This window comes from Manis pentadactyla, chromosome 1 (genome assembly GCF_030020395.1).
Source record: "Manis pentadactyla isolate mManPen7 chromosome 1, mManPen7.hap1, whole genome shotgun sequence".
NCBI classification, from domain to species: Eukaryota; Metazoa; Chordata; class Mammalia; order Pholidota; family Manidae; genus Manis; species Manis pentadactyla.
In genome coordinates, this window is record NC_080019.1 from 234,424,628 (window position 1) to 234,438,289 (window position 13,662).

The following is a 13,662-nucleotide window of genomic DNA, read 5'->3' on the forward strand; positions in this document are numbered from 1 at the left end:
TGTTCTGGATATTGCACAAATGGAATTATGCAATATGTGAACTTGTATGTCTGGCTTCATTCACTTAGCATTGATGTTTATCCATGTTGGATTAAGTATCAGTAGTTCATTCCTTTCCATGGCTGTATAATATTCCATTGTAGCTATATACCATCCTTTGCTTATCCATTCATCCATTGATGGACATTTGGGTTATTTCCACCTTTCGTCTGTTTCAAAAAGTACTGGTATGATCATTCATGTATAAATATTTTGGTGAGCACCTGTTCTCAGTTCTCATGGGGTGTAAACCTAGGAGTGAAATTGCTGGGTCATATGGTAATTCTGTGTTTAACATTTTGAGGAACCATAGCTGAACTATTTTACATTCCCATCAGCAGTATATGAGAGTCCCAATTTCTTTACATCCTCTCTAACATTTGTTTTTTTTTTTTAATTGCCATCCTAGTGGGTATGAAATGGTGTCTTGTAGTTTCAGTTTACATTTCCCTAATGACTAATGATATTGAGCATCTTTTCATGTGCTTGTTGACCATTTGCATATCTTCTTTGAAGAAATGTCTATTTAAATCCTTTGCCCATTTAAAAAATTGGTTTATTTGCATTTATGTTGAGTTATGAGTCCTTTATTCTGGATACGAGACCTTTACCAGATAAATAATTTGCAAGTGTATTTTCCTATTCTGTATGTCGCTTTTTTGTTTTCTTGATAATGTCTTTCGATGCACAAAATGTTTTAATTTTGGTGAAGCAATTTTATTTTTTCTTTTGTCGCTCACATCTAAGAATCCATTGTCAAATCCAACGTCATGAGAACTTACCTCTTTTTATCTTCTAAGAGTTTTATGGTTTTAGATTTTGTATTTAAGTCATTGAACCATTTTGAATTATTTTTTGTATATGTTCTAGAAGCCCAACTTCATTGTTTTGCATATGGATCCAGTTGTCCCAGCACTACATCTGTCCTTATGCCAGCATTACACCACTTTTATTACTGCAGTTCTGTAGTTTGAAATCAGGAAGTATGAGTCCTTCAATTTTGCTCTTATATTTTCAAGATTGTTTTGGCTATTCAGGACCCGCTGCAATTCCATATGAAGCTGAAGATCTGCTTTTTCATTTCTGTAGATAAGATTTTTGGAATTTTGATAGGAATTGTACTGGACCTATACGCCACTTGGGAGAGGATTTCCATCTTATCAAAATTATTAAGTCTTCCAATCCGTGAACTGAATGTTTTTTCATCTACTTAGGTCTTGCATAATTTCTTACAGCTAAGTTTTGTAGTTTCCATGTGCAAGTCTTTCACCTCCTTGAGTAAATTTATTCCTAGACATGTTATTTTTTTATACTATTGTGAATTATGGAATTGTTTTCTTTATTTGCTTTTCAGATTGTTCATTGCTGGTGTGTAATAACATAACTGGTTTTTGTATGTTGACCTTATATCTGCAACTTTGCTGAATTCATTTCTTTGGTATTAAAAAAAATGTTTTGGGATGTTCTGTATGTAGTATCATGTCATCTTCATCTGTGAACAGAGATAACTTTACTCTTTCCTTTCCAGTTTGGATACTTCTTATTTCTTTTTTTTGACTGATTGCTCTAATTAGAACTTCCAATAGTGTTAAAAAACACTGGTGAAAGTGGGCATCTGTGTCTTATTTCTAGTCTTAGGGGGAAAGCTTGAAGTCCTTTGCCATCGAGTGTGATGTTAACAGGGAGCTTTTCATAAGTGCCCTTTATCACATTGAAGATCTTCCATTCCTTGTTTTTTGAGTATTTTTTTTTAATCATGAAAGGATGTTGTATTTTGTTAGAAGCTTTCAGTCCACCAATTGAGATGATCATGTGTTTTCCCCCCCTTTGTTCTATTAATGTGTTGTATTTCATTGAATGGTTTTGTATGTTTAACCACCCTTAAATTCTGGTGATAAATCCCACTTGGTCATGGTGTACAGTCCCTTGAATGCATTGTTGGATCTGGTTTATTAGTATTTTGTGGAAAATTTTTGCATCTATATTCATAAGGGATATTGATCTGCAGCTTTCTTTTCTCGTGGTGTCCTTGTCTGGCTTTGGTACGAGGGTGGTATTGGCCTCCTATAGTGAGTTAGGACATGTTCTCCTATTACCTGGAAAAATTTGAAAAGGATTGGTGTTAATTCTTTAAAGTCTGGTAGAATTCACCTGTGAAGCCATCTAATCAAGAACTTTTCTTGCTGGGAGGTGTTTGATTGGCGACTCACTCTCTTTGTTGTAGGTCTATTCAGACTTTCTATTACTTATTGGGTCAATTTTGGTAATTCCTTTCTAGGAATTTGTTCGTTTCCCTTGTTGATCCAGTTTGTTGGAGTACAGTTGCTCATAGCATTCTCATTCTTTTAAAAACCACGCTATTGAGGCATGATTGACAGACAAAAAGCTGTACATATTTAATGTATACAACTTGTTGAGTTTGAAATAAGTATACGTTCATGAACCCATCACCAAAAGCAAGGCCATAAACTTATCAGCTCCAAAAGATTCCTTCCATCCTCTTTGCTTATTATATTAAAATTTTTTTCTTTTGTGGTAAGAGTACTTACGGTCTACCCTCTTAGCTACATTTTAATTCTACAATACTTATTGTTAATTATAGGCTCTGTGTTGTACAGTAGATCTCCAGAACGTACTTATTGTGTGTAATTGAAACTTTGTACCCTTTGACAGACATCTATTTCTTCCTCCTACCAGCCCTGGTAATCATTTTGCTCAATGAGTCTGACTATTTTAGACTCCTTATAAACGTGGGCTCCTGTGGCATCTGTCCTGTGTCCAGCTCACTTCACTTAGCATGATGCCCCCATGGTCCATCCACATTGTCATGATTGGCAGGATTTCCTCCTTTTTTATGGTTGAATAATATTCCAGTGTGTATGTAAATATACATTTATACACATTATCTGTATAAGGATCACATTTTCTTTATCCATTCAGGTTGTTTCCATATCTTGGATACCGTGAATATGCTGCAGTACACATGGGAGCACATATACCTCTTTGAGATCCTGGCTTCAGTTCCTTTGGATATATACTGAGAAGTAGGACTTCTGGGTCAAATGGTAATTCTATTTTTAATTCTTTGAGGAACCTCTCTTTATTATTTTCCACAGTGACTACAGCAGTTTACATTCCCACCAATAGTGTACAGGAGTTCCCTTTTCTCTACACTCTACCCAACACTTAACTTTTTTTTTTTTTTTGATAATAGCCATTCTAACAGGTGTGAAGTGATATTTCGTTGTGGTTTTGATCTGCATTTCCCCGACGACTTATGATATTGAGTACATTTTCATATACCTGTTGGCCATTTGGATGTCTTCTTTGGTTAAATGTCTGTTCAAGTCCTTTACCTGTTTTTGTTTTTGTTTGTTTCCCGCTATTGAGTTGTATGACTTCTTTATGTATTTTGGATATCAACCCCTTTATCAGATAGATGGTTTGCAGCTATTTTCTCCCATTCCATAGGCTGCTTTTTCATTTTGTTGACTGTTTCCTTTGCTGTGAAAACAGTTTTCAGTTTGATGTAGTCCCACTGACCTGTTGTTTCTTTTGTTGCCTATGTTTTTGGTATCATATCTAAGAAATTATTGCCAAATCCAATGTCTTTATCTATGTTTTCTTCTAAGAATTTTATTGTTTCAGCTTTTATGTTTAAGTCTTTAATCCAAATTATGTTTAGTCTTTAAACTCTTTTGAGTTTATTTTTATAGATGGTACGTGATAAGGATCTGGTATCATTCTTTTGCATGTGGATATCCAATTTTCCCATCACCACTTACTGAAGAGACTGTCTTTTCCCCATTGTGTATTCTTGGCACCCTTGTTGGAAATCAGTTGACCATAAATATGTGGGTTTATTTCTGGGCTCCCTATTCAGTTCAGGGAGTGTGATACCTCCAGTTTTGCTCTTCTTGCTCAAAATTGCTTTGGTTATTTGTGGCCTTTTTTGGTTTCAAATGAATTTTAGACTTTTTCCTATTTCTGTAAAAAAATGCCATTAGGTCTTTGATGGGGATTGCATTGACTCTAGATTACTTTGGGTCATATGGACATTTTAACAAAATTATTCCAGTCCATGAACATGGGATGTTCTTTCACTTATTTGTGGCTTTAATTTCTTTCATAAATGTTTTGTAGTTTTAAATGTACAAGTCTTTCATCTCCTTGGCTAAGTTTATTCCTAGATATTTTATTATTTTTGATACTATTATAAATGGATTTGTTTTCTGGTTCTGATATCAGTGCTATGCCAGCATCATAAAGGTAGGTCACTTTCTGTTCTTTCTATTGTCTGGAATAGTTTATCACTTGGAACGATCTGCTGTTCTATATTTTGCAGAACTTCCTGGTAGCAAAATCTGCCCATTGCTCTCAATACCATTATATCCTTTAAATGTAGATATGTGTGTGTATGTGTGTGTCCACACAAGCGTATGTTTCAAAAGCCACAGACACACATACAGGGGGCCTGTTGGGAGGGACAGCCTTGCCCAGCTGCAAGGACCATGAGAACCTCTGGCTTCTGTACACCTCCTAACCTGGCCCCCCATTGCAAGGCCACCCACTGCAGAACCCTGGGGAGGGTCACAGACCTCCACCTTCTGGGATGCAGGTTCAGAGACAAACATCTGAGGGGCGCAGGGAGAGAGTGAGGGGCCTTAGGCGCCAGCGGCAAAACAGGCTGTGAGATCACATGCGGTGATGGGTGAGCCACGGTGCCCAGGGAGAAGGGAGACTCAGTAGAGACCATCTGCACCCCCTCAAGGCAGGCTGGGCAGAGGAATTGGGGCAGGGAGAGAGGCAGCTGTCTGGGGGGCCAGCACTGCTGCCTCAGGATGTGGCAGGGCATAGCGGCTGTACCCGCACACCAGTGACCTCCAGTGGCAAGGGACAGCGCATGCCCTGCCCACCCCCAGCCCTCCCACCCTGTGCCTAGATCTCCCAGGGAGTGGCTGCAGAGGGGGTGGAGGCTTGTCCCTCAGTTCCTGTGGAGGGAGGCAGCAGGGGCTGGCTCTGGCAGGCTCTCTCCCAGCAGGAGATGGCTCCCGTCCTGCGGTCACTCAGCTGAGGTGCCCTGTCCTCATGGCTCCTTGTCAAGTGTGGCACTGGCCCCGACGGCCTTGCACAGGCCTGTGGAATCCTGCCTTCCCAGATGGCTCTGCTGCAGCCAGACTGTCTGGTGTTCTGTCCTGAATGGGATGCTTGGGCCTGCAGAAAAATCACACCCAGTGCCTTCCCCTGCTCGTGGAGGGGGCTGGGATCCTGTGACTGAGGTATCAGGTCCGTCCTGGGCCCTGGAGTCTCTCTTAGGTGCAGGATTGGTCAGGTTCGTGTGCATAGTGAGGGCCCAGGTGGGCTGGCCTGGGACAGGCTATAGATCATGCCAGGCTGTAGACCTCTTTTGTGTGGAAGGCAGGAAGGCTAGAGGCTGACCCCTCTCCTGTGGGTCGAATTTCCAAAGGGCAAGACTGGTCAGTAAGTGTCTTTACTGGACGAGAGATACAGTCTCCTTGGTTCTGCCGGTGCCCTGGGTCCTGGGGATTTCAATGTTGAGCTACAGCTAGTTGGCTGTGACCTCACAGTGGCCCTGGATCAGGCCCCAGGTTTGGCTGGCATGCCAGCGCCAGTGAGACTGGATGATGCAGGCCTCTTGGCGCGCCTGGAGGAACCATCTGTGGGCCTGCCACATTTGGACCCGGGCCTGCACCTTCACCACTGCCCACTCCTCGCAGGTGTAGAGTCTGAGCGCCAGGTGCCGCCTCTGCTCCAGCATCTTGGCCTGCACTGACCTCTGCCAGCGCTGCATGGCCCAGGCCCTGAGTGCTGCGTGCAGGAGCATCTGCCGCACTGTGCTGCCACACCACCATGCCTGAATTTTCACGGCCGTCTTCTCTAACTGATGGGGAAGGAAGAGAAGACATGCTCAGTGGGGCGCCCTGCCATTCTTATCCCCACCTCTGGGGCTGAGAGGAGAGGGGGTCTGGCCCAGGCAGCGCTGCCCTCGTTCCTAGGCCCCGTCACCTGCAGACACTCCTCATTCTCCACTGGGCAGGTCCTTCCCGCACCGGCCTCACTCACGTTTTGTGTGCCCATGGCCCTGGTCTTTAGAGTCCTTCCTCCATGAGGTCAGCCCCCCTGTCTTCGGCCCCACCCTCAACTGTTAGTCACCCCTGCCATGAGACTCCACCCACCTGCACACAAGGTCCCCTCATGTGCTCTGCCCAGCTGTGTCTCTGCCACATGTCTCTCTCTTTCTCCTTATGGATTATGCAGTCACTGTTGGGACTGATTCCCATCCTTGGGGGCCTGCTTTCAGTTGATTGCTCAGACCCAACTGGGATCGCGATTCCTGCCCTGCCTACAGCTTCCAGTCTCTCATTTCTGTTCCTGCTGGTGCCAGTGAAGAGAGAGATCCACACAGCTTTCCTGCAAGTAAGGGGCTTTACTTTCGGGATGCTCAGAGCCAGTGGGGATTCTGGAACTTAAGTGTCAGAGCCCATGGGAGAGGAGTGTGTTCATGGGTTGGTGCATTTTTATGTAAAATTTGTGAAAGCAAGGTACGTTAGCTGCATTTGGAGCAAGTCTCTGTCTCCCCTTTCCAACTCCCTGCTCCGGCGGCCTGGTGTGGAATGGCTGCAGCCTCTTCGGGGCCGTGGCTGCGGGGAGGCTGAGTTGGGATATCCTCAGTCTGGGTTACATGGGATAGATGTGTGTCGTTCACAGCTCGCCCTGGGAACAGATACAGTCTCGCAAGGAGTTCTGCTGGAGATGGCTCCTAAGCTGCAGCCATCCCCCTGGCTGGCAGTGTGAAGATGGGGACGGACCGCTGCTGTGCGGTTGGAGCATATCCTGCAGTGCCCGGACCAGGACGTGTGGGAGAGGAAAAGCCAGATCTGAAACATACGGAGGCAAAAGCTGGCCTGTAGGAAATTCCTCCTGTTGTCAGACATGTAAAACCCAGAAGGAGAGGATTCTCTTCCCACTGATGCTTAATTAAAGTTCTGTCTGGTCAGGAATATACTTGATAATGCAGGGAAACAGTTAGAAACATACCATACTGTCCTCTTATTTTGGTGTGAATCCTCTGAAATAGCATCTGTCAGAATTTCTGTGATCGCAGGACACCGACTAGGAAAAGCACTACCAACTGTGTGTGAGCCGGCGTGGGAAATCATGTTTGCGCACCCCAGTGTCCACGATAAGCGAGTTTCTATAGGAAGTGATACCACAGAATCATCACATGAAATAATCAAAGGTTATGCAGCAAAAAATGTGTGGAAAATAGAGGTGGGACAGTTAACTACAATATATTCTATTTTGGTATTTGCTAATTTTTTTTTTTTTGACATTGCTACTCTTTATTAGTTTGAACAAAAATGTGCACATAGTTTTGATTATTGTGTGAAATGAAACAAATGTTGATGATGTGACATAATGTGCAACACATTTCAAAATTAAAAATTACATTCAATATGCACTTGGAAAATCAAAATTATTTTTAATGTTTTTGTAAATTTTATTTTCAACCAGTTTTCTTCTTTCTCTGTTTTTAATTTTAAAATATCTTTTCATTTAATAATTCTTGTGAATATTTAATTAATGGTGTCTATTCTTAAGTAGTTTCATATTGCTTTTTCCTATCTTCATTGTATTCACTGTTCCATTCTCCTAGCAAACTATTTCACACCATCTCTCTGTCCCTTAAATTTGAAACATCTCTTCCATCACCACTTCCAGGCTGTTTCTACTTATTTGAGAAAACGAAGCAAATAAAAGAGATCATCCACCTGTTTGTGACATCACATTTACCATCTAAATGCACCCATGTTTATAATCTTTGTTCTTTGACTTGTTTTCCATGGGGAATTTTAGTTAAGATCAACCACTCCATTCATGAAGTAGATCTGATTTCTTCTTTGTTTGTGCAGGGACATAATTCCAACATTTTTTTTCATTCATGTGTGTGTCTTTTCAGAATATTTGCTAATTTTTAAACGTTTGTAATTTGTTGTGCTTTACTCATCCTAAATAGTCACTTGCCTGATTTCAAGTCTTTATTTTTGCAATCTTTTTTTTAAAGTAGGCCATAATAGTAAGCAAGTTCTAGAAGCTTCAGGTCTCATGAGACCCAGGCCTGCCCTGCCGTGCTGTAAGGCTGCACCTGTGCAGCCAGGTCCCCCGGGGACTCGGAGTTAGGTGCCACAGACACAGGGGATGCAGAGGCGCCAGGAGGCCTTTGGGATTTGGAAGGCCATTCTGGCTTTGGCTTTAGTGAGCAAGTTATTGTTCATTTTTCTGTAGAGTGTTTGCTGGGTGCCCACTGCCTGAACGGCCATGCACTGTGTGTTCACGCACACCCGAGGCCTCGTACCATCTCTCATACTGAATGCCAAGACACTGTCCACTGGGGCATCTTACCATTGCCTATCATAGTTTCTGGGCCTATTGTCAACCAGAAAACTACTTCGTATCATGGTGAAAGGCCTCAAGAGTGGACACTTTGCGTCCTCAATGACTGTCAGCCTGGGCAAGCGGAGCGCGGCTGTCCATTGTCTCACATGCCTCTGCCACTGCATTAAACCACTGGTCCTGGCGTCAGGCATCCACTCCCAGCCTAGTCTGCTGCACTCTGCAGAGGGGGTGCCTTAGGGGAGGCTGTGGGTGTGGCCAGAGCTCTGAGGCTCAGTCCATCCCGGCCAGGCTGCATGGTCAAGACAGCAGCTCCCACTGCTCCTACCCTTCTGGTCTGGCTGCCAGGATATCCTGGCTTAGTCCCCTTCTTAGAAGCCCCTGGGTAAAGCTACTGGTCCCTTTTATGTTCACGAGTTTGCAGTTATTCACCAGCGTGGCAGATGGGGTGAAGGGGTAAGATGTACCCCCTGAATGCTACTAAATTTTCACAGATCGTGATCCTTGGTCTCTATTCCCTCACTGCTCAGCTCCTCAGCCTCTGGTTCTCTTCTTCTGCTTGATTTTTTTTTTCTGATTATAAATATAGTACATTTATTGCTAAAATTTTAAATAATGCAGGAACAAATAATGTGGAAAGTGAATTTTCCCACAAAATTTGCCCCCCTGAGCTATTCCTCCATACCCTTATACCATGCCCAGACTGACTTAACTTTCCTATTAAAAATAATTTATTTTTAATTAACACATTTCGAACTAAAATTTCCCTTGGCAATTAATGTTTCCTTCCTTATGTTATTATTACTCCCAGCTTAGGGGGTATTCTGGACAATTAGCTCTGCATTTAAAGGCACAGTACATCCATGTCCCTAAAGATACATAAAACTGTTTTGTATGTTTCTGTGTCTTTTTAAGGGAAAAATCATATAACAGAAAATTTACTATTTTAGCTATTTTAAAGTCTATAGTTCAATGGTTTTTAGTATATTCACAATGTCATATAACCATCACCACTATCTAATTCTTGTTTCTCATTTCATCTAATTTTAATTCTAGTTTTGTCTCCCCCAAAAGAAACCCTGTACCCGTTAAGTGGTCACTTACCAATACCCTTCCTTCATGCCGCTCCCTGGCAACCACTAATCTGCTTCTAGTCTCTATGGATTTGCCTATTCTGAATATTTCATGTAAATGAAGTTATATTATGTATGGCCTTTTGTGTCTGCTTTCACTTAGCATGTTTTTACAGTTCATCTATGTTGTAGCATGTAGCAATACTTCATTCCTTTTTATGGCTAAATAATATTCTATCATGTGGCTATATTGCACTGGATATAAGTTGACAAGTGCTTGAGATATCCTCACTCTTTGGTGATTGTTAAGGATACTGCTGTGAACATTCATGCGCAAGTGTTTGTTTGAACATCTGTTTGCAGTTCTCTTGGGCACACACCTAGGAGTGGAATTGCTGGTTCGTGTGGTAATTCTGTGTTAACTCTTTGAGGAACCACCAAATTGTTTTCCACAGTAGCCAGACCATGTTACATTCCCACCAATCTCCACATTCTTGCCAACGTTATTTTCCATTCTCTGTTTTAGCCATTCTAGTGACTGATATCTCCTTGAATTATGATTTGCATTTCTCTAAGACTAATGATGTCGAGCATCTCTTTCATGTGCTTTTTAGGCATTTGCATATTTTTCTTTGCAAAAATGTCTTTTCGAGTTCATTGCCCACTTCTTAATTGTCTTGTCTTTTTTTGTTGAGTTGTAAGCATTCTTTATACATTCTGGACACTACATCGTTATCTGGTACATGATTTGACAATACTTCCTCCCATTCTGTAGGTCATCTTTTCACTTTCTTGATAACATTCTTTGATGCACAAAATTTTAAAATTTTGATTAAGTCCTATTTACCTACTTTTCTTTTGGAACTTGTGCCTTGGTGTCACAGCTAAGCATCCACTGACAGGTCCAAGATCCTGAAGATTTACCCATTTTCTTCTGAGAATTTTATAGTTTTCTCTCTTATATTTAGGATTTCAATCAATTATGGGTTGATACTTACACATATTGTGAGGCAAGAGTCCAGCTTCATTCTTTTGCATTGGGGTTATTCTCTTGTCACGGCACCATTTGTTGAAGAGATCATTCTTTTTCCATCTTGATTCTCTCATTGAAAATCAATTTGAACATAGATCTAAAGGTTTATTTCGGGTCTTTCAATTCCAATCCATTGATCTGTATTTATCTGTCTTTATGCCAAGACCACACTGTCTTGATTACTATAGCTTTGTAGTAGGTTTTGAAATCAAGAAGTTTGAGTCCTCCCACTTTATCTTTTTAAGATTGTTTTGACTACTCTGGTATCCCTGCAATTCCATATGAGCTTTAAGATTAGCTTTCCATTTCTGCAAAAAAGGACAGTGGAAATTTCAGTAAGGATTGCATTGAATCTACAGTTCAATATAGGGAGTATTCAGTCTTCAACCCATGAACACAGAATATCTTTCCATTTATTTAGCTCTCCTTTAATTTTTTAACAATGTTTTATAGTTTTAAAAGGTGTACAAGTCAGGCACCTTCTTGGTTAAACTTATTCCTAAACATTTTAATTCTCTTTGATGCTACTATCAATATAATTATTTCCTTAATTTCATTTTTTAATTTTCCATTGCTGGTGTATAAAAATACAAATGATTTTGCATGTTTATCTTGTATGTTGCAACTTGGCAGAATTATTTTAATAGCTCTACTGATTTTTTGGTAGATTCTTTAGGAGCTTCTCTAGGAAAGGTCATGTCTTCTGCAAATAGAGGTAGTTTTACTTCTTCCTGTCCAATCTGGATGCATTTTAATTCTCTTTCTACTTAATTGCCTTGGCTAAAACTTCCATTACAATCCTGAGTAGCAGTGATGAAAGCAACTGTATTTGTCTTATTCCTTATGGTGGAGAAAAAAAATCTTTTAGTCTTTTACCATTAAGTATGATGTCAGGTGAAAGGAAAGGAGCGACACACAGCAGCAATTCACCGGAGAATTCCGCTTTATTGGGGAAAGGTGCTGGGTTATATATGAAGGGGCATGGGGTGATTGTGGTGTTACTTCTACGGGGCTGGTGGCTATTGGCTAGGTGCTGGGAGTGGGAGTGGGGAGAGAGGTGATTGGTCTTTAGGTGCCGTCGGGAACTGAGGACCCGGAAGAGAAGCCGGAAGTTCGCCATCTTACTGGTGGGGGCCCTTCATTCACCCCTTTCTCCTCTATGGGGTTTTGGACGTTGCTTTTTTTCTGACTGCTTCCTGCTGAACGGGGGCAGGGAAGAAGGGAGTGAGGGCTTGAGGACTGGGGGGAAGTTCGCCATCTTACTGGTGGGGGCCCTTCATCAGGTGTGGCCTTCTTCATAGAATAGAAGTTCCCTTCTATTCCCAGTTTATGGGATGTTTTTATCATGAAAGGGTGTTCAATTTTGGCAAATATTTTTCTCTGTATTGAGATGGTCATGTGATTCTCTCCTTTATTCTAGTCATATGGTGTATTGCATTGGTTTTCATGTGTAGAACCTGCCTTGCCTTCCTGGGATAAACATCACTACGTCATGGTGAATGATCCTTTTAATATGCTTTGGGATTTGGTTTCCTTGTATTTTGTTGAAGATTTTTGCATCTGCACTCATAATTGGTACTGTCTTTTGTTTTCTTCTCTTATAGTGTCTATTTGTCTGGCTTTGATGTCATGGCACTACTGGCCTCAAAGAATGAGTTAGGAAGTGTTTTCTTCTATATTGGGGAAGAATGTTGGAAGGATTTGTGCCATTTCACCAGTGAAGTCAATTGGTCCTGGGATTTTCTTTATTGGAAGGTCTTGACTACTGATTCAATCTCTTTACTTGTTATAAGCCTATTCAGATTTCTATTCTTCAACCAGTTTGGGAAATTTGTGTAATTTTAAGAACTTGACTGTTTTATCTAGGTTATCTAATTTGTTGGTTTACAATTGTTCATGTATTCTCTTATGATCCTTTTTATTTTGTAAGGTCCCCACTTTGACTCCTAATTTTAGTAATTTGTGTATTCCCCCCTTTTTACTTGTCCAGTCTAGCTAAAAGTTTGTCAATTTTATTGGTCTTTTTCTTTTTTAAAAAGAATGAACTTTTGGTTTCATTGACCTGTTGCTTTTCTGTTTTTTATTTTGTTAATCTCTGCTCTAATCTTTATTATTCTTCCTGATTTGTGTTTCATTTGCTCTTCTTTTCCTAGTTTCTTGAAGTGAAAGGTTATTAATTTGAGATATTTCTTATTTTTTAAGGTAGGCATTTATAGCTATAAATTTCCCTCTGAGTGCAGCTTTTGATGCATCCCATCAGTTTTGGTATGTTGTGTTTTTGTGATTAAAATCATATTGAAGTACTTAATAATTTTCTTTGTGATTTCTCCTTTGATCTGTTAGTTATTTAAAAGTATGTTGTTGATTTCCCCAAAATTGGTGAATTTTCCAGATTTCCTTCTATTGTTAATGATTCACAATAGAATGGTTATTAACATTCTGTTGTTAATATTTATTTCTATTATTCCACTGTGGTCAGAGAAGATACTGTATATAATTTCAATGTTTTTAGACTTATTGAGACTTGTTTTGTGTCTAACATATGGTCTGTCCTGGAGAATGTGCCATGTGCACTGGAGGAGAATGGGAATTCTATTGTGTAGGGCCAAGTATTTTCTATAGATGTCTGTTAGGCCTCATGGCTGTATGATGATGTCCTTATCTTCTATTTCCTTTTTTTATCTTTTGTCTAGTGGATCTATTGATTATCGAAAGTGGGATGTTGAAGTCCAACAATTATTGTTGAACATTCTGTCTCTCCCATCTATTTCTGTCAGTCTTTGCTTAACATATTTAGGGGCTCTTGTTACATTCATATATGTTTATAATTATTATATATTCTTGATAGATTGACCCTTTCGTTATTCTATAATATCTTTCTTTGTCTCTTGTCACAATTTTTGTCTTAAAGTCTATTTCATCTGATACTGGTCCAGCCACTCCAGCTCCCTTATGCTCTGGTTTGCCTGAAATATGTTTTTAATCCTTTCATTTTCAACCTGTTTGTGTCCTTGGATCCAAAAAGAATGTCTTCTAGACAGAATATAGTTGGATCATGTTTTTTTTTTAACCCATTCTGCCATTCTCTGCTTTTTGATTGGA

The 13,662-nt window shown here is 40.6% G+C and overlaps 1 protein-coding gene across 1 annotated transcript; it reads right to left on the minus strand.

Moving 5' to 3' along the window:
• Positions 1–5,605: 5,605 nt before the first annotated feature.
• On the minus strand, positions 5,606–6,138 carry IQCF6 (IQ motif containing F6). Its single transcript, XM_036877767.1, has 2 exons — positions 6,124–6,138; positions 5,606–5,941 (listed from the first exon to the last, which is right to left on the minus strand). Exons 1-2 carry the CDS (start codon positions 6,136–6,138, stop codon positions 5,606–5,608), a joined length of 351 nt encoding a protein of 116 aa, XP_036733662.1.
• Positions 6,139–13,662: the final 7,524 nt, after the last annotated feature.